The 19,693-nt window shown below is 42.5% G+C and overlaps 2 protein-coding genes across 6 annotated transcripts in view; both read left to right on the top strand.

Annotated features, from left to right (window-relative positions):
* LOC104932224 (microtubule-associated serine/threonine-protein kinase 1) overlaps window positions 1–7,350 on the top strand; it is a 50,692-nt gene extending 43,342 nt beyond the window's left edge. For all 5 annotated transcript variants that reach the window (XM_019269564.2, XM_019269565.2, XM_019269563.2 and 2 more), the window contains 12 exons: window positions 194–359; window positions 439–540; window positions 1,394–1,516; window positions 1,752–1,861; window positions 1,955–2,115; window positions 2,261–2,523; window positions 2,594–2,818; window positions 2,905–3,134; window positions 3,445–3,567; window positions 3,667–3,800; window positions 3,886–4,073; window positions 4,608–7,350. In XM_019269564.2, the coding sequence (XP_019125109.2) occupies window positions 194–359; window positions 439–540; window positions 1,394–1,516; window positions 1,752–1,861; window positions 1,955–2,115; window positions 2,261–2,523; window positions 2,594–2,818; window positions 2,905–3,134; window positions 3,445–3,567; window positions 3,667–3,800; window positions 3,886–4,073; window positions 4,608–6,196 (3,414 nt within the window). In that variant the 3' untranslated portion in view covers window positions 6,197–7,350. The remainder of the gene's footprint in view (window positions 1–193; window positions 360–438; window positions 541–1,393; window positions 1,517–1,751; window positions 1,862–1,954; window positions 2,116–2,260; window positions 2,524–2,593; window positions 2,819–2,904; window positions 3,135–3,444; window positions 3,568–3,666; window positions 3,801–3,885; window positions 4,074–4,607) is intronic.
* Window positions 7,351–9,546: 2,196 nt separating this feature from the next.
* Window positions 9,547–17,135, top strand: LOC104932225 (cysteine protease ATG4D). Its single transcript, XM_019269498.2, has 11 exons — window positions 9,547–9,690; window positions 12,983–13,230; window positions 13,319–13,402; window positions 13,483–13,656; window positions 13,922–14,192; window positions 14,283–14,347; window positions 14,887–15,014; window positions 15,252–15,330; window positions 15,423–15,499; window positions 16,284–16,403; window positions 16,490–17,135. Exons 2-11 carry the CDS (start codon window positions 13,038–13,040, stop codon window positions 16,673–16,675), a joined length of 1,377 nt encoding a protein of 458 aa, XP_019125043.2. The 5' UTR covers window positions 9,547–9,690; window positions 12,983–13,037; the 3' UTR covers window positions 16,676–17,135.
* Window positions 17,136–19,693: the final 2,558 nt, after the last annotated feature.

Raw genomic sequence — 19,693 nt, 5'->3', positions numbered from 1 at the left:
CATTCCGTCCATAAGCCACAATGTTAAATTTTCCCGCCTTTTTTTCCCGCCTGAAATTGTTATCATAGCACAACATTCCCGGACAAACACACTTAAATTATATCTTACAATACATAATAAATACATTTTGGTTATTAGAGCAATAAAATCTGACAATCAACTGAAGAACTCTGTGTTGCTGTTCGTCCTTCAGGTGTGTGGGACTCCAGAGTACATCGCCCCGGAGGTCATTCTCCGTCAAGGTTACGGGAAGCCGGTGGACTGGTGGGCTATGGGCATCATCCTGTACGAGTTCCTGGTGGGCTGCGTGCCTTTCTTTGGAGACACTCCTGAGGAGCTGTTTGGACAGGTCATCACAGGTGAGACATTGTTAATTGATGAACCAAGCTGTGAAGGGTATACTCTGTGTTTCCTCACATCCTCCTTCCTCTCTGGTAGATGACATAGTTTGGCCTGAAGGAGATGAGGCTCTCCCTGTTGACGCCCAGCACCTGATCTCCTCCCTTCTGCAGACGAATCCACTGGTTCGACTGGGCACAGGTTAGTCACCTTGTTGTATTTCTTTTGGCTTAGACCACTTATTTTTCTTTTTAGACATACCCCCACAGCCTGGTCAGATGAATTTAAATTATTTTATGTTATTTATTGCTACAGAGATGTAGATTGTATTATTGTTACAGTAATTTTTCATACAATGAAAGGGTAGGTTGTAGGGTAAGAAGCTGGACCAAAGTTTCAACCATTTATCCAAAACTTTTAGCAAAGAACTTCAACTGTTTATCCCTTTTTCTTTTCTTTTTTTTTAGCAATTTCAACCATTATCTGTTTGGCTAACTGGTTAAGCTGTTTAAAATTGTAAATTGGTTGTTTTTTAATTACTTTTACCAATTTAAACTAGTTAGCCATTACTAACCATTATTAATGACATTTAGCTAAGAATTTCAACATACTTTTAGTTATTCCAACCATTATCTGTTAGTTTTATAGTTGTATCCATTATTTTTCATGTACTGGAACTAGTCAGTAATTACTCGTGTCTCTTTGAACTATTTCAGCCGTTATACTACTTCTACATCTGCTTCTCTGCTTTCTTTGCTGCTAGTTTTAATAAACTCTTGATCTCAAAATTTGGTTTTGCAGCCGATTGTAGATATATTTATATTTTTCAAATGTTATAGCAGAAGTACCCGGGGTATATTCACCCTGATTGGGAATCACTGACCTAGAACATTAACCGTCGTCCTGCCTTTAGGCTCACAGGTTCACTTTACCCAAATAAGTCAACTTCAGTCTGAGTCAGAGTGTCTCTACCTGCTTCAGGGCTGCAGCTATTACCGCTCTGTCTCTGTCTAACCTCTCTCTCCATCTCCCTTCCTCTTCCTCTTCCCTCTAGGTGGTGCTTTTGAAGTGAAGCAGCACTCATTCTTCACAGAGGTGAACTGGAACAGTGTGCTGAGGCAGAAGGCAGAGTTCATTCCTCACCTGGAGTCCGAGGAAGACACCAGTTATTTTGACAGTAAGTCAAAGAGCTCAAAACAAGCCCAGGGTCTTCTGAGTCATCACCATCTCTGCCACAACACCCTCATTAAGTCTCCCGTGTTGCCATGATAGCTACTGTAACTGTAGAAAGGCGTTTATTAGACTTGAATGTGTCGATTCAGCATAAGCAGCTACAGAAAAGGAACACAGAGAGAAAGTTAATGCCACCGTTCACTGTAAAGCCATGATATCTTGTTACCTTTCCTCTCCAGCCCGATCCGAGCGCTACCATCATGTGCAGTCATACGACGAGGACGATACCAATGATGACGAGCCTGTGGAGATACATCGCTTCTCATCCTGCTCCCCACGTTTCAGCAAGGTCACATTTTATCTAAGTAGAGGATATTTGAAGCATCAGTACATACAGTAAAACAATCACTGACCGTCTTGTCTAAATGTTGTGGACCTGCAGGTGTACAGCAGCATGGAGCATCTGTCCCAGCTCGAGCATAAACCCCCTGGAGTGACTCTACGAGAGCACAAAGTCCCCAGGGAGGATCGAAAGGCGAAGAGAGAAAGTCTGGGCAGCCTCACACTTAGGGACAAGAGTTGGAGGACCGGATCGCCTGAAATGTGAGAGCAGATCAAATGTTTCTGCCCGATTGTACCCTACCCTATGAGGGTAGCAGAAACTGTCCTTGTCGCGCTGTACCTTGATTGAAGCGTCACCAAATGAGTAAATGTAGTTCTTGTGATTCATTGAGAATATCTTTTTCAGGAAGCGCTTGTCCTGCTCTGAGACCTCCTTCACCGAAAGCGACTCCAGCCCACCGTCCGGTGCCCGAAGACGCTTCTCTGCCCTCATGGATACTCACCGCCTGGCCTCTCCTCTGGAAGTCGACTCTGAGCTACCCTCTGTCCCTACCAGGCAGCCTCCAGTGAAGGCCAGAGGGGCTTCCCTGGAAGGAGCCATGGGTACCGTCGCCTCTCAAGGCGATTTGAGACCATTCCTTAAAGATAGCAACGGTCACACAGCTGGAGGTAAGAAGAAACAAGACATCACCTCAGTGATTTCATCTCAACAGCACTAATGTACTGTTTCATGTCACAGATAAGCATTTGAGGCCGGCTGATGCTTCGTTGCCTCTACCGAGCAGTGCTACTGTTCTGGGCCTCCCAGATACACAGGCGGCCCGTGGGGCCACCACCGACCTAGTGCTGAGGAGGGTTCGCCACCAGCAGCTCTCAGCTGAAGGAGAGAAACGTAGCTCACGACCAGGAACCAAAGTTATCAAATCTGCTTCTGCTACCGCATTGTCTGTCATCATCCCTGCAGGTAAACACACCGGTTATACGACATCAAGTGTAAAAACAACTGAAATAAATCCTGTAATGTAACCTTAACTCCCGATGTCTCCACAGTGGAGCAACATGGTGCCTCCCCTCTAGCGAGCCCCATGTCTCCTCGCTCCCTCTCGTCCAACCCGTCCTCCCGTGACTCTTCTCCAAGCAGAGACTACTCTCCCATGGTCAACGTCTTGCATTCTCCGATCACCATCCACCGCTCGGGGAAGAAGTATGGCTTCACTCTCCGAGCCATCAGAGTCTACATGGGAGACAGTGACGTCTACAGCGTACATCACATGGTCTGGGTAAGACAGCAGATAAGATAGTTGTTTCACATCCGAGCTTTAATAAGTTTTAAACTATTGGTGTCAGCAGTTGTGTGTTATCTGCATAGCTACGAACATTTACAACATGTTCTCAGATATTTTGGCTGAGTTGAAGCGTATATAATGAAAAAAGGAGTGGACCAAGTATTAAACCCTGTGGAACACCAGTTGAAATACAGCGGGTATCTGAAGCAAGCTTACTTTTCTTGAGTACAGTGTGACATCTGCTATCAAATGCATCATTTTAGATTCTGTATGTCTTTCATTAAGTACTTTGTTCCAATCACAGCATGTGGAGGATGGAGGTCCTGCCCAGGACGCTGGACTGAGTGCTGGTGACCTCATCACTCACGTAAACGGGGAGTCAGTTCATGGTCTGGTCCATACGGAGGTGGTGGAGCTCATTCTGAAGGTGAGGACGACCTATACATAATGTATGTGTAAATTTTAGGGTTTTAGAAAAAGTTACAGTGATGCGATTCATATAAATATATATGTTTATAATCTACAGAGTGGAAGCAAGGTGACGGTTACAACTACTCCATTTGAGAACACCTCGATAAAAGTCGGTCCTGCTCGCAAGTCCAGCTACAAATCCAAGATGGCACGACGGAGCAAAAGGATGGGAGCAAAGGAGGGACAAGAGTGCGTCACGATATGCAATACACAATCTTTAAAGTTTCACATGCTTTTATTCTTCCCGTTGAATGATGTTTTTTTGTCTTTTCAGTAAGAAGCGCAGTTCCCTGTTCAGGAAAATCACCAAACAGTCCAACCTGCTCCACACCAGCCGGAGCCTCTCCTCTTTGAATCGCTCTCTGTCGTCTGGAGATAGCCTCCCAGGCTCCCCCACCCACAGCCTCACCGCCCGCTCGCCTACCCAGAGTTACCGTTCCAATCTTGAATCCCCTTACCTCGGTTAGTATGAAAGGCTGAAACCACATGTGTCTGTTCTTACCTGGTTTTGTTTGTTTGTGAGCATGTGAGCAGTGGACTTCACATCCTGCATCCTTTTCTCTTCTTAGCTTCCTCCATCAACTGTCATTATGTCCATAGAGGCTGCTGAGCCCAATTACATTCCCCTGGCTCCAGTTCCGTCAGCATTCTCCAGTAAAACCCTAAAGGGTCAAAAACACCTGTGGTACAAACACAGTGATCTGAGCCCGGCTAACAAACTGAGCTCACATGAGCTAACAGCAGCTACAGCTGGCAGCAGTTTACTTCACTGTCCATCATAAACTCTGTAAATCACAGAGAGTTGAGGCGGAGCAGCCGGAGGACATCAGAGGGAAAACTAGAAAACATTTTCTCCATAAAATATGATCCAGTTTCACCAGAATCAGTGAAATAGTTGGTGCTGTGTGACTTAGTGCCGTAAAGCGTTATGTACTTCTCGTGGGTGATCACCTGATTATGATGATAATTAAAGTGTATTTCCTCTCCTCTCCTCAGGCACCTCCTCCCAGAGCAGCTCTCCAGCCTCCAGCACCCCGAACTCCCCAGCAGCCTCTCACCACATGAGGCCCAGCTCCCTGCACGGCCTGTCTCCCAAACTTCACCGCCAATACCGCTCTGCTCGCTGCAAATCTGCCGGCAACATCCCGTTATCTCCTCTGGCTCACACGCCCTCCCCGACCACCTCCTCCCCTCCACCTCTGAGTGGCCACACAGTTGGGAGCTCCAACACCACACAGATGTTTCCCGCCAAGCTGCACTCCTCGCCTCCTGTTGCCCGCCCTCGTCCTAAAAGTGCAGAGCCGCCGAGGTCCCCCCTGCTGCAGCGGGTGCAGTCCGCGGAAAAGCTGGGAGCGCCGATGCTCCCTTCTTCCTCTTCTTCATCATCGTCGCCTTCTCCTCTGACAGGAGTGTCGTTACGCAAGCATAGCCTGGAGGTGGCACATGGGGACTACCGGAGAGAATCCTTCCACTGTGAGCACAGCCTACAAAGTCTGCTAGAGATGGAAGGAGAGAACGGACCTGCTCCCCCGTCTCCTTCATCGTCTTCCTCCCCTTCTCCTCCGATGGGAGGAGAGATCGGAGGCATGAAGCCTGTGAGGAGGCTGGGAAGGCAGGAGTCACCGCTCAGCCGTGACACACTGGTCCCAGCAAAGGAGAAAGACACCCAAACCACTACAGCGTCTGAGAGTGTAGCTACTATAACTGAGTCCAAGACCGATGCTGTTGTCGCAGGTAAAACATTATCCAGTGCGGAGGTCCAAAAGAAGAGCGCAAGTGTAGCTGCAGTGGACACAAAGCCCAGTCCAGCACCGGTTTCATCCACTACAGAGGTCAAACCAAGCCCAGGTGACAAACCTCAAGCTCTTGAGGTCTCCAAGGGTAAAGTCAGCGAGAAGCTCTCAACACCGGGCACAGCGAAGGTAGTCCAACAAGCAACAAGCAAGCAGCAGAGTGCACAGACAAGTCCAGACAGTGGACCTGCAACTAAACCTCCAGAGAAGACTGAGGAGAAGGTGAAAGGCACTGCAGGTACAGACAAAGGCAAGGTACCATCTGCAGAGCAGTCCAAGCCACGGAAAGGCACCGAGGCAGGAGATAAAGGAGGCAGCGATAAAGCAGCCGAGACAACCAAAGTCAAAGGACCTGCACCTCCAATCCCCACCCAGGTTCAAAGCCAGGCTGCAGCTGCTGCCAGATCCAAAGCGGAGAAGGTATCAACCAGCTACCGTGGGGCCAAAGAGGAGAAGGCCCATCTGGAAGTCCTGGAAGAAAACCCCATGTCTCCGTCCTCCAGCGCAGCTTCACCCAGCTCGAGCAAGTCTCGCCCGATGTCTCCAGGCGACAAATCCAGCTTTGTGACGCAGCTCACGAGCGTAGCCAAGACGGTGCTCGGGCCTATGAAGGTCGGATCGCAAGAGGGGGCGAAGGTCAAAGACACGTCGGCGAAGTCAGGCGAGGAGAAGCGAGGGAGTGCCGGAAAACCGGAGGCTTCGTCCGGGAGCGGGCGTCGGGGCGCGCAGATGTCGACCTCGACAGTCCAGTCTGATAAAGGAAGCAGTCGGAGCTCCAAACATCACTCGTGATACGAGAAAACAGTCGGACTCTCCCATGTAATGCCTTTTACTGTAGCATCACACTGACATATCATGACTTTGAACGAAGGGAGACGTGAATGCCTGAAGAAATAACACCAAATAGACGACATAAGATGTGAACAAAGATGGTATCATAACGTAGGCCTGTGTATGTACTCTGTGTTCATCACATTATGTTGTGTATATATATACATATATAAAAAGAAAATGTCTTAATGCATGTCTGACACTGTACATGGCAAATGAGAGAATATTTAAAATAGAAGATGAAGATTATAAAGCAGAGGTGGCGAACACTGTGAACAACTTTTCAACCCCGACCAAGACAGGCAAACGACGCGTAGACGAAACGGGCATTACATGTCAGATCAGCTCCGGTGCCATCTTTTAGTTACTAAACGAGTTCATGTAGAGAAGAACGACGTGGAAAACCAAGATACCAAAACGTTTGCAGAGAGGGTGAATCGGATCTGTTTAAGGGCTGAATTGAAAGAGGTAGATTAGGATGAACTTGCACAGGGACACTATGCAATGTGCTGATAACGCAACTTTTGTGTTTTTTTTGTGTTTATATTTTGGTGTCCCCCAAATTTACTAAGTTTACATCGTGCTCCCGACAAGAAGAGAAGAAATGGTTGCAATAAGTCGAGCAAACAGGTTTTCTGTCGATCGTAGTGAAACGTGCAATGATATATATTTTAGATTATCGTGTGTTCGGAGTGAGATAAATAATGAAAGTAGCACTTAGAGGAGAGTCTTTTTATTTCTGTGTATGCAGACGTGTGGTGTATCGTGTAATGTTACGTGTGAAGACAAAGTGCCAGTCTTTTTATTTATTTATTTATTTATTTATTTATTTATTTATTTAGTTTGTTTACACTTTAATGTATGAATAATATGCAATCCAACAGTGCCCGGTTCCATAAAACTGAGCACCGTTTTATCAGTGATAATAGTAGTAGATGATACACAAAGCCAGGAGTAGATATGTGGTGAGGTCTTTGTTTGTGTGTATTTACATAAAAATGTTCAGGCTAAGTCCTGTCTTAGACCGCCACCTTGTGGACGACATGACAGCAAAAAGTCCTGAATAAAGCTGGGTAATCTTTCCATTTCATACATTATTATTCTGATGCATTATTCTTATGTGAGTTTAAAAAGTCTTTATTTGATCCGTGATGATATATCAAACATTAACCACATGTTTGGACATTAAACAGCTGTTTTTTGTGTGTGCGTTAAGTCCGAAAACTGCACTTTATTTTGTGTCAAATATTTTTTTATTTACTCCTCTTATATTTATTTTTATTATTTTTCTATTTGTTCTATTTATTAAACTTTTTTTTATTTATTTATTCTTTTTTTTCTTTTTTTTTTACACGTGTCATATAACTTAGTAAATTTATAAATTTTACATTTAGACTGAGAAACTCTGTGTGGCTACACTCCCCACTGTGCAAGTCTGAAGTTGTAATATTATTGTTGTCATGATTGTCCATCTTTGTCCGAGTGTTTTGACTTTTTTACAACAACAACTATCTCCTGACTGTTGTTGTCCATTTACATTGCTACATATTTACTAGCCACCGTTGTGAACAAAAAAAAACAAACAAACAAAAAAAAACAATGCAAAAAAGCCTATAGTGCAGAAATGTAATAAAATGCAGAGAAACCTTCGATTTGTCTGAGTTATTGATTATTATTAGAGATAAACAACATAACAGGTATAAAACATTGACTGTGTTTTAAGTTTTTAACTACAAGTATCACTCCGCTTTACAGGCGTTCTAACAACTGTTATACAAAAGTTAGTTCCGACCGAGTAATCTGATTGGACAAGAGTCGTTCCATGAGCGCTGATATAGAACCTTTTACTGTCATTGTATATATGTACAGATATGTATATATGTCTATGGTTATACATAAATTAGTTCCGGCCGAGTAATCTGATTGGACAAGAGTACATGAACGTCACTGGGACTTTTAACCACAGGTATCACTCCGCCTTCACAGGCGTTCTAACGGCCGTACCTTAACCTTATCATACTCTAACAGTTATCTAATGTTTCTGTAACGTTGACAAAACGTTCCAAAATAAACATATTAGCAGTCCGAATTAAACACCGACCCAAAACATTGTCTGTTAATGTGTTTGACGGTATTTTATTACGGTTTTTTTCGGCCGTTATCGAAGAAGTAGACCGACACAGAGTAGCTAACAAGCTCAAGTTCAGTTTGTATGTTGCTTGGCAACGGCGCAGTCTCAGTCCAGTACCGGAAGTATTTGTGTTAGCGAAATAAAAGAATAAATAAACAAACTAATCACAATCTGTTGACGTGTATTACTGTTCACTAATACATTATGGTTGTATTCATATACATGTACTATATAAGTACAACAGCGTGTGATATCGTTTATTATACAGTCAATGGTATGAAATGTAGTGATGTGTCAGTGGTGAACGAGCTGGTTCAAAGAGCCGACTCTTTTAAGTGAACAAATAGGAGCCAGCCGTTGAGTCATAGTAGAAAAAGAAGCAGCAGTTTGGACGCGATTTAAAAAAAAAATTGAAAACACAAAGGCAGAATGCAGAATTTTGCAAAGCCAAGCTGTCGTATCGAGCAGGGTCCACAAACAACCAGAGGTGTCACTAGTATCCAAGTAGAAGTATAGATACTAGGGTTTAAAAAGACTTCTGTAGAAGCTGAAGTATCAACTCAAGCTTTTTACTCAAGCAGAAGTGTAAAAGTGCTGGCTTCAAAACTACTTAAAGTTCGTTCGTTCGTTCGTTCGTTCATTTTCTTCCGCTTATCCATAGGGACTTGACTTGGGAACTGGTAGCTGGAGAGGTGCCAGTTCACCTCCTGGGCACTGCCGAGGTCCCTGAGCAAGGCACCGACCCCCCCCCCCCCCCAACTGCTCGCTGGGCGCTGGTCTGCTGGCTGCCCATCACTCCACTACTCTCTCCACATTTGCATGTCTATGCCCTTGTACTGATGTGTGTGTGTGTCCGGGTTAAAATGCATGCATCCCATCGAGGGATTAATAAAGTATATCTTCTTTTTCTTAATGTAAAGAGAGAAAAAAAAGCTATCAAATGTTATAGGCCCTGCGCCACACGACCTCCCCCCCAAAAAACATAATTTTTCTAAAGGCCATAATGTTATATTAAAATGTTATTGTTGAAAAATTTGGGATGCACTAGGATGCACTTTTTGTAGCTGTTTTTAAAAAATGGGAGCCGAAAGAGTCGAATGAGCTGAGTCAAATGATCCGACTCTCTAAAAAGAACCTAACTTCCCATCACTATCTCGCTCTCATTGGTCGTCAGCAGGACCAACACGTAACAAAGTAGACAGGAAGCGAGTGAACGTTTATTACGCTGCTGCTTCTCTGACACAAACTGACCGAAAACACGAAAACACGGAGATCTTCATCCAATGGCTGGATCCAGAGACACAGCGACGAGCCCGGAATAAAGGTAAAATACTTTAATAAACACTCTGAGTTTGGCTACGAGTGGATGGACCTAAAAAAAACTCACACATTTATACTTTTTATATGTTTATATACGTCACTGCCTACGTAATTGCGTGGTATCAGAATTGCTTAATTGGCCACGAGGAATCTGACTGTTGTACATACAGGTGTAGACATAAGTACAGTTTAACAGACAAGAGACATGACAGGTAGATAACATAAAAAAATAACTATATACATATTTAAAAGGTATGCGCTTAAATGTAGATATGTTTATCCAGGGGCGGCCACAGGAATTTTGGGCCCCATGACAAAAAAATCAAATTGGGCCCCCTCTCTGCGAAGCTGTTGTATCTCTAGGACCTAACTATCCCATCAAAAGCTTCACATAACTCTAATTAAAGGCTTGCAAATGTTTTGCGTCTAGTACTAGCACAATATTTACTGCTGGTGATTTGTACATGCATGCAAGTCTGTATGCAGTCTGCAGTGCAGTTCACTATTTGATGCAAGATTAAAAGCCACCATAAAAATGTGATAAAGGCCATTTTTATTTAACTTTTACTGACCAAAACACGTAAAAACAAAGAGATAATTAATTTCATTATTATATTTGAAATGTATATACTCAATGATGATGGTTTAATCATTTTATATTGGTGTTTACCTATTTTTTGGGGCCCCTGTCAGTCATGGGCCCTTGGAATTGTCCTAAATTTTCACCCCTATATAGCGCCCCTGTGTTTATCTATCTATAGACACTGACAGTCATTTGTAGACTGGGTAAAGGACTGGTGATTGTGCAATGAAATGTGTTGTAAAAATTAGGATTATACTGGGGTTCAGGTGTTTTATTTCATATAGTGTGTGTGTATCCTGTCTTTTTTCATGTCACGTGCACTTCTCATATTTGGCATGTGATTTTTACTGAGGCTGGCAGGGAGAGATAATTAGAAATCAGTGGTACAAGGTTAGGAGAGACAGGCTAGGGGAGTACCATTTGGATATGAATCATAATGCTCATTACTGAGCAGAAAACCAAAAAAGAATGTTGTGATTTTATCTGTGTTAGTTAGGAGGTGCCCGAGACAACCTATTTTTTAAAAAATGTATAAGAACCAACTGTTAGAGCTCCTCAGGGAGCCTTTTCTCTGTAACCCCTTTTGTGTGTTGCACTGTTAAATGCTTAAACTTTGATACTTTGAATCTAGTCTTCCTTATTCAAGGTTTTTTCTTTAAAAATTCCTGGAACAAAATGTGTTATGTACATAAGATAGGGGGTATACACCGTGTTGTCAGATATTTTGGGTTGAAAACATATATAATGGGGAAAAAGGAGTGGAACAAATATTAAACCCTGTGGAACTCCAGACGAAATACAGTGTAACCTATGCTATTAAATGCAAAAGTACAGTTTAAAAGACAAGGGACATGACAGCGAGGCACAAATACATAACATAAAAACATGAAACATAAAAATAACTATATACACATTTAAAATGTTTATATATATTTCCATAAATATAGATATATATGAACATGAGCATCTATCTATAGACATTTGTAAACTGGGTAAAGGACTGATCATAGTGCAGATGGTGGAATAAATATGATTGTGTTCTCTACATGACGTAGGTGGATATGACAGTATGTACACATCTATGCACGTAAACAGTGGATAAATAAATAAATTATAACGAGCAGGTATTGCACAGATATGCAGATTAATGTTATGTTTGTTTTATTTTTATTTGTGTCAGATAAATGTAGAAGTAGGAGCCACATAAGTTGAACAATGTAACCGAATATCAGTTTCAGTTTCACTTTTCAGGTTTATATTTGTCACATGCAGGTCAACACAGGGTCAAACAGCAGTGCAATCAAATGTGTTGGATGAGCGGAACCAGCCAGCTCAGCAGTACGAGCATGAGGTGTATAAAATCACTACACATAAAGGATAAAAAGTGCAATAAAAGCAATAATATAAACACAAAATAGAAACTTTAATAAAACAGAACGGTGTTATATAAAATGTTCTATACGCTGTACAAGTGTGACGAGTGTTGAGTGAGAAGAGTCACTAACTAAATATGAACATGCTATATAAACATGATGTCAGTATATTTATATAGGATGTGTTAACCTGCACCTAACCTGAAACTGAAGATATCACACTATTACACTAAGAGTACAGAGATGTGTACACAGAGTATCAATTCTGTTTGACTGCAGACAAGGTAACGTGTTTTACAGAAGTATTGTGCAGAAAATATGAAGTCCGGCACAGTAGCAGAAGTACAGATTTTCAGTCAAGAACTGCACTTCAGCACAATTGTGACATATTTTTACATTTCCGTTTTATGTACTTCGCTACATTTTAGAGATAAATATTAAAGCAGTATCTAAAGTACCGTCACACACTCATGACAGACAGTGAGTTAACAATGTTTTGAGTCAGTGTTTAAATGTGGAGGCGACAGTTTGTCCTAGACACACGGAGGTTCAACATGGTGAACTCGAACTCTTGACAACGACTGAAAGTCAGTCCCAGATTTACTCTTGTCCGACGGCTTCTTGCTCGTTCACTCTCGACTTTTCTCTTCTTCAACGTGCTCTTCCATCTTTTCACCTCTGTCAATATGTCCATAGAGGCTGCTGAGCCTGGTTACATTGTCTGGTTTCCCAGCTCCTGTTCTGGCACGACACCAGCTCACGCATAGCCCGGGCCTGTAAACCTCCTCCTCTTTACCGGTGGTCTAAAACTCCTGTGGAAACTGTAAATCACAGAGAGTTGATGCGGAGCAGCCGGAGGACATCAGAGGGAAAACCAGAAAACATTTCCTCCATAAAATATGATCCAGTTTCACCAGAATCAGTGAAATAGTTGGTGCTGTGTGACTTAGTGCCGTAAAGCGTTACGTACTTCTCGTGGGTGATCGTACCCGGAGTACAAGTCAGTGTGACATCAACATGATTTAAAATCTGTGAGTTCAACAAGTTAAACAATGTTGTGTCAGTAAACGTTTGATGTCTTTGAGGAATGAAGGACAAACGTGGGTGGGAACTATCGTCTCTCTCTCTGCTGTAACTAAACTCACATATCTGAAATTCCTTCAGTCACGCGGTGCAGTCACATGGTTTCCCTCTTTACTAACCACCGTGGAGAATTATTCACTTTGCTGTGGTTAACATTAACCCATCGGCTGCAGGGACAGGACTTTCTTTCTTTCAACATGACCTGATTTACTGTACATGGTGTCATATGTATGTAATTCTGTCTCATGTCTTCATAGGTTGCTATGGAGACGGGAAGCATTTCATCACACTCAGTGTCAGTCATCTCCAGTAATGAATCCCAGCTCCTCCTCCGCCCGCTGTGAGGGTCAGTCTCCTGCAGATGACTTCATGGATGACTGGCTCTTTCTCTCCTCCGACACTGTCGGGCCTCAGCGCCTGGAAGTGAGCCGGGAAGATCAGGCGACAGAGGACAAAGGCAAACTGAAATCCAAACTGATTTCAGCATGGAACAGCGTCAAATACGGTTTGTTTCAAACGACATAGAAACTGTTTTATGTTGTTACTCTACAAGAGCAGATCTGATTGTTCTCTTCTCTCTTTGAATGTTTCAGGATGGTCTTTAAAGCAGAAATCCAAATTCAGCAAAAGCTCTCCCGTGATCATGCTGGGACAATCCTACGAGCTCAGCGATCAAGGTGAGGCCTCGCGCCTCCTGGAATCATCTTTCATGTGACGTTTTTTTAACTTCCTAACTCGCCGTCTGTGACCATTTCAGAGGACAGAGATCGTTTCTGGCGCTCCTTCTCGTCTCTGCTGTGGTTGACGTACAGACGTGGTTTCCCTCCGCTGGCGGGGGGCTCCCTGACCACCGACAGCGGCTGGGGTTGTGTGCTACGTACGGGGCAGATGCTGCTTGCACAGGGCCTCCTCCTGCACCTGATGCCTCCAGGTGACAACACACAGTCACCCTACAGCTGGATTTAGATTGAAATCAGCATAATCCAGGTCAATCTGACACTGACGTGCGTGCATCAGTCTCACTCCGTTCAGAGAGATCACATCTATCCTTGAATAAATCAAAAGCTGTACTTGGTTGCAGAACATTTTGTTGATGACACAGAGAACAAGACGGTCATAAGATAAACCCATATCAAGTAGATATCTGGTGTCTTGTTTAAATTACGCTGTACGATACATTACTTCACGGTTTTCAGGTTGGACATGGAGCCACCATGCGGTCAGAGACGACATGGACCTGCAGCGTGGGCTGAAATCAAAGGGAGGACCCGTCAAGAGGGAACGAAAACTGAGCTTGGACTCCCACCTGAACAGACCGATGGAGGCTTCACACAGGAGGGTGGTGTCGTGGTTTGCAGACCATCCTACAGCCCCTTTTGGGATACACAACCTGGTGGAGTTGGGCAAAAGCTCAGGGAAGAAGGCCGGGGACTGGTATGGACCTTCTATCGCGGCACATATCATCCGGTGAGATCTGAAGTCATCATGATGTGTTGGTCCAAGTTATCCAAATCATCTCTTGTTAACGTGAAGTAACATCCTCCTTTTTGTTTTTAGGAAAGCCGTGGCAGCGTCGGCAGACATTCCCAATCTCGTCGTGTACGTTGCACAAGATTGTACAAGTGAGTCATTTCCTTTTATGTGTGTCTGCATGGCAGAAAACATTAATAATTAAAGCCACGTTGTAACTTTTCTCTCATAAACTAACAGATTTTAAATCATGCTGATGTCACACTGACTTGTAATCAGGTGAACGGTGTCTCTGTCATACGTACGTCTGTTCTCACACTATGTAACTTTGTGCTCCGGGTACGATCACCCACGAGAAGTACGTAACGCTTTACGGCACTAAGTCGCACAGCACCAACTATTTCACTGATTCTGGTGAAACTGGATCATATTTTATGGAGGAAATGTTTTCTGGTTTTCCCTCTGATGTCCTCCGGCTGCTCCGCCTCAACTCTCTGTGATTTACAGAGTTTCCTGATGGACAGTGAAGTAAACTGCTGCCAGCTGTAGCTGCTGTTAGCTCAGTTTGTTGTGTCAGAATAGGAGCTGAGCAAGCAGGCAAACAAAATATTAATTTCTCATAATGTTTCTTTAATGTGAGAGCGCACAAAGTTAGTTATTTAACCACATGGACACTGTCTGTCTCTTTCAGTCTACTTGGAGGACGTGAGGGCGTTGTGCGAGCGGCCTCCTCCTCAGCCTTGGAAGTCCGTCATCATCCTGGTTCCTGTGCGACTTGGAGGACAAGATCTCAATCCGTCCTACATCACCTGTGTCAAAGTATCCAAACAGTTTTTATTTAATACATTTACTCATGTCTGGGTGAAGTGGGTAGCTTATGAGCTTCATGTCGGGGTTAAAGGGAGTTCCCGGTGAAAGTAGCACAGCTACACTATAATTTACTATAAAGTAACTCATAACTGTTGGTTTCAGTCTCTCTGGGTACAGTGTGGTCGCACAGAAAGCAGAAACGAGCAGTGCAAAGAACAACATCTCATTCATCATTCTCCTCCATAGAAACTGTTGACGTTACAATGCTGTATTGGAATCATCGGAGGCAAACCGAAGCACTCTTTGTTCTTTGTCGGCTTCCAGGGTTTGTACAGCTCAGCGAACCTCACAAATGTTGTGCTCAGCTGTTCGATGTCGGGCCTGTTCACTTATTGTTTTTTTCTTCCTGTGTAAAAGATGACCATCTCCTGTACTTGGACCCTCACTACTGTCAGCCCACAGTGGATATAACGAAAAAGGACTTTCCCTTGGAGGTATGAGGAAGTCCTGTTACTCTTCTTCTTTTCAGTTTCTGTGTCAGCAAAAGTGTTCTGTCACGTAATCCAGGATTTACCAACATTTTCTTTAAGATTTACCCCGATTTTGAACCCCTAGTATCAGAGTGTAATCCCACTGTGGTAAATATAGACCGCTGTATTTGGTATGATTACATTATTTATGATAAAACTAGCAAGCAAACATCAATAAAGTCAACAACATAAGACATAGCAGCCAGCTCATATCACTGACTAGTCCAGCAGCAGTCAGCCCAGCTCGGCGTCTGTCTTTCAGCCTTTTATTTCACCAAGCTCTCCCCAACCACTAAAAGTCAGTCCCAGGTTTACTCTTGTCCGGCAGCTTCTTGCTCGCTCACTCTCTCCTTTTCTCTTCTTAGCTTCCTCCGTCAACGTCCTCTTTTGTCTTTTCGCCTCTGTCATTATGTCCAGCCCAGTTATATTGCCCTGCTTGCTCAGCTCCTGTTCTGGCACGACACTGGCTCCGTTTCAAGTTAGCTAAAAGTAACAGATTAACAGATAAAATGTCTAAAAAAGTAATGTATAAAAGTTGAAATAGTTAGCTAAAGGTAATGGATAAACCGTTGAAAGGCTCATTATGCTCGGTTACATTGCTTGCTTACCCAGCTCCTGTTCTGGCACGACACTGGCTCCACTCCCCATCAGCATTTGCCTAAAAACCCATTGGTTCAAACACTAACAGTCCCCCGGTGTTCTGAGTCCTGGCTAACAAACTGAGCTAACATTGATTCTTGTCCTGCAGTCGTTTCACTGTAAATATCCGAGGAAAATGTCTTTCTCTCGCATGGATCCGAGCTGCACCATCGGATTCTACGCTAAAAGCCAAAAAGACTTTGAAGCACTGTGCGCAGCTGTTCACGAGGTATGTATTTACAGGTATACTCTACACTGTGATGGTGTGAAAAGATTTGTCGCTTCTCGTCATGTTTGTCTCTCTGTTTCTGTTAGGTCGTCTCCACGTCTGCAGAGACGTACCCCATGTTCATATTCTCGGAAGGAAAAAGTCAGAGCGACGAGCGAGGCAACACACCCACGAACAACATCACCTACATCCAGAGGAAGAAAGAGTCTAAGAAGAACGAACGCAGACGAGTCGACACGAGCAGCAGCATGGACGAGTTCGTTCTGTTATGAATAGAAGAAGAAGAATGTTACACTGTGGCAACTACTGAGCACAACGTCCACGAGCTGTGAACTGAAGTAAAAAGAAGTGACACTACTAGATTTTTATCGCTGTTTTGTTTTTTGTATTTTTATTTGTTTTATTAAATTAAGATCATTTAACTGGAGGATGACGGCTGTTCTTCTGTATTTCTGTTTCTCCACGAGCTCATGTTCGTTTTATTTAATCGATTCAGCGTGAAATAAAATATAATAGTAATAATATATTTCTCTATTTAGAGACAAGCTTAAGGGCAGAAGATACAGACTGTTACTGTTTGATGTCATGTGACAGGATGTACGGCCTCTGAATGGATTATAAAACTGGATTCTTGTAAACATGTGACTCGCACGAGAGACAAAAAGCATCAGGAGAAGAAGTCAAAATATCGAATGAGCTGTCTTTTATCTGAATAAAGAGTTTATGAACAAACCGTCATGAAAACACTTTTAATATGATGCTGTGTTGATTTTAAGTGCTGCTTTTATGGACGACAAAGAGGCCTCCACAGTTAAAAATAAAAAGATAATATATTATATATTTATGTCAAGCATGGCTTGAGCTAGGCCAACCTCCATGTCTGGGGAAATGAAGCCAACACTGAAGCAACTGCAGTTCCTCAAACGTCCACTTGAGGCTGGCTCCAGAAGTGAGTCAGTCTCCATAAGTCCCCATGTTCAAATGTCCAACTTCACAGCAGAAATAAACATGTTTACAGCCTGGTACAAAAAACAGTTTTGGTCTCTGTAGCTAATTTCCCCGTTCATGACAACTGTACTGAGGGTGAATTTATATACAACTCACCTGTTCAGGTTATATTAAGGCTTAAAGTTATGCAGGATTAAGAGTGTGGACGCTTTGATTGACAGGTAGGTGTCATTACAGGTGGCTTGTTTGAGCAACCAGGCTCAGAGATCCACCGACTGAAACCTGTGGGTGACGTCACGGTGACCAGACGAATGCAGAGAGAAAGCAAAACTACAAAATAAAATTTCATTTGGACTTTTTCTGAATATCTTTCCTGAAGCACAAATTCACTAAACAAAGTCGGGCATGAGGCCTGTAGATCACAGTCAGAGCTAACCACAATATAACAAGCTCAACTCTCTGTATTATAACATGAAACACTCAGAAAGCAGCTCTCTATAACCTCTGTGGCTCATTACATTGTTTTGCTCACACATTAAACACTCTAAACCACAAATGATAACAGGAAACACAGTTTTTATGTCAGCGAGGGATGAAATGTCCAATCCTGAATCCTTGTATACTAACTGTGACAGATAATCAGCTGTGAAGACAGATCTGTTTTTAGTCTGGTGCCTCGTGATTCATTGCTGAACTTATTCACCTCACAGGTTTTTATTTACTTTTAAGTTGTAGTTTTTTTATTTTATGTTTGCTGAATTGGTCCTTAATTATAGATCAACCAGGCTTCTTTTAGCCCAACTCAGGTCCTCTTTACTGATTTTATATATATGCATTCAAAATCAATAGCACAATCGGTAACATACATATGTACGGAAGCCCTAAAAGGCCATACATACATACATTTTATTCCACCCGTTTTCTCGTGATAACGAGATAATTAATTCGAGATCTCGAGAAAACAAAACGATAGTCGAGTGTATTAACTCAAGTGTGCCCGTATTACAGAATGTATGGCAAATGCATGTAGTCCATGATACAGAGCGAGCAAACCTATTACTCCACTGTAAAATCCCAAATCAGCTTTGAAGTTCATTATTTTGATTTGAAAAGGGCATTATGTGCAATATTTACTCTACTGTAAAATCCCTTTGATCCATAATTTCTGACAAAGGTTGATACACTTTGGCTAATCCTCACTCCAGTCCTAAGATCAAGTGTACAAATCTTTGTCAGAAATTATGGATCAAACAGATTTTACAGTGGTAATAGGTTCGCTCGCTCCATATCATGGACTACATGCATTTGCCATGCATTCTGTAATACGGTCACAGACTCGAGATCTCAAATTAATTATCTCGTTATCACGGGAAAACGGAGGAAATTATCTTGTTATCACAAGAAAACGGGTGGAATAAAATGTATGTATGTATGTATGGCCTTTTAGGGCTTCCGTAATTTACTTTCAAGTTGTAGTTTTTTTTTTTTTAATGTTTGCTGAATTGATCCTTAATTATAGAGCAACCAGGCTTCTTTCAGCCCAACGCAGGTCCTCTTTGTCGATTATGTATGTATATTATGTATGATTATGTATTTATGCGCTTAAAATTCAATAGCACAATCGGTAACATACATATGTACGGAAGCCCTAAAAGGCCATACATACATACATTTTAATCCACCCGTTTTCTCGTGATAACGAGATAATTAATTCGAGATCTCGAGAAAACAAAACAATAGTCTAGTGTATTAAAATTATGGATTGAAGGGATTTTACAGTGCTATGTTTGCTCGTCCATATCATGGGCTACATGCATTTGCCATACATTCTGTAATACGGACGCACTTGATTTAATACACTAGACTATTTTGTTTTCTCGAGTTTCTCGAATTAATTATCTCATTATCACGGGAAAACGGGTGGAATAAAATGTATGTATGTATGACCTTTTAGGGCTTCCGTAATTTACTTTCAAGATTTTTTCAAGTATTTTTTTTTTTATGTTTTTTAATGCTGAATTGGTCCTTAATTATAGAGCAACCAGGCTTCTTTCAGCCCAACTCAGGTCCTGTTTGTCGATTATGTATGTATATTATGTATGATTATGTATTTATGCGCTTAAAATCAATAGCACAATCGGTAACATACATATGTATATACATACAAGGATAAAAAATGTACACATACACAGTAATATACAGTCATTGGCTGCTCCCTTACATTAAAAATAGGCCAACATCTCTCCTCCTCTAGTAATTTATCCACACTCCCTTACATGCAAAGCGCTTTATCTCATAAATAAGGGCATGAGGTTCAAACTAACAAATATATTGTTGTTATA

Source organism: Larimichthys crocea, chromosome XII (assembly GCF_000972845.2).
Source record: "Larimichthys crocea isolate SSNF chromosome XII, L_crocea_2.0, whole genome shotgun sequence".
NCBI classification, from domain to species: Eukaryota; Metazoa; Chordata; class Actinopteri; family Sciaenidae; genus Larimichthys; species Larimichthys crocea.
Note: the sequence above shows the minus strand (reverse complement) of the source record. Positions and strands in the feature narration are given on the sequence as shown.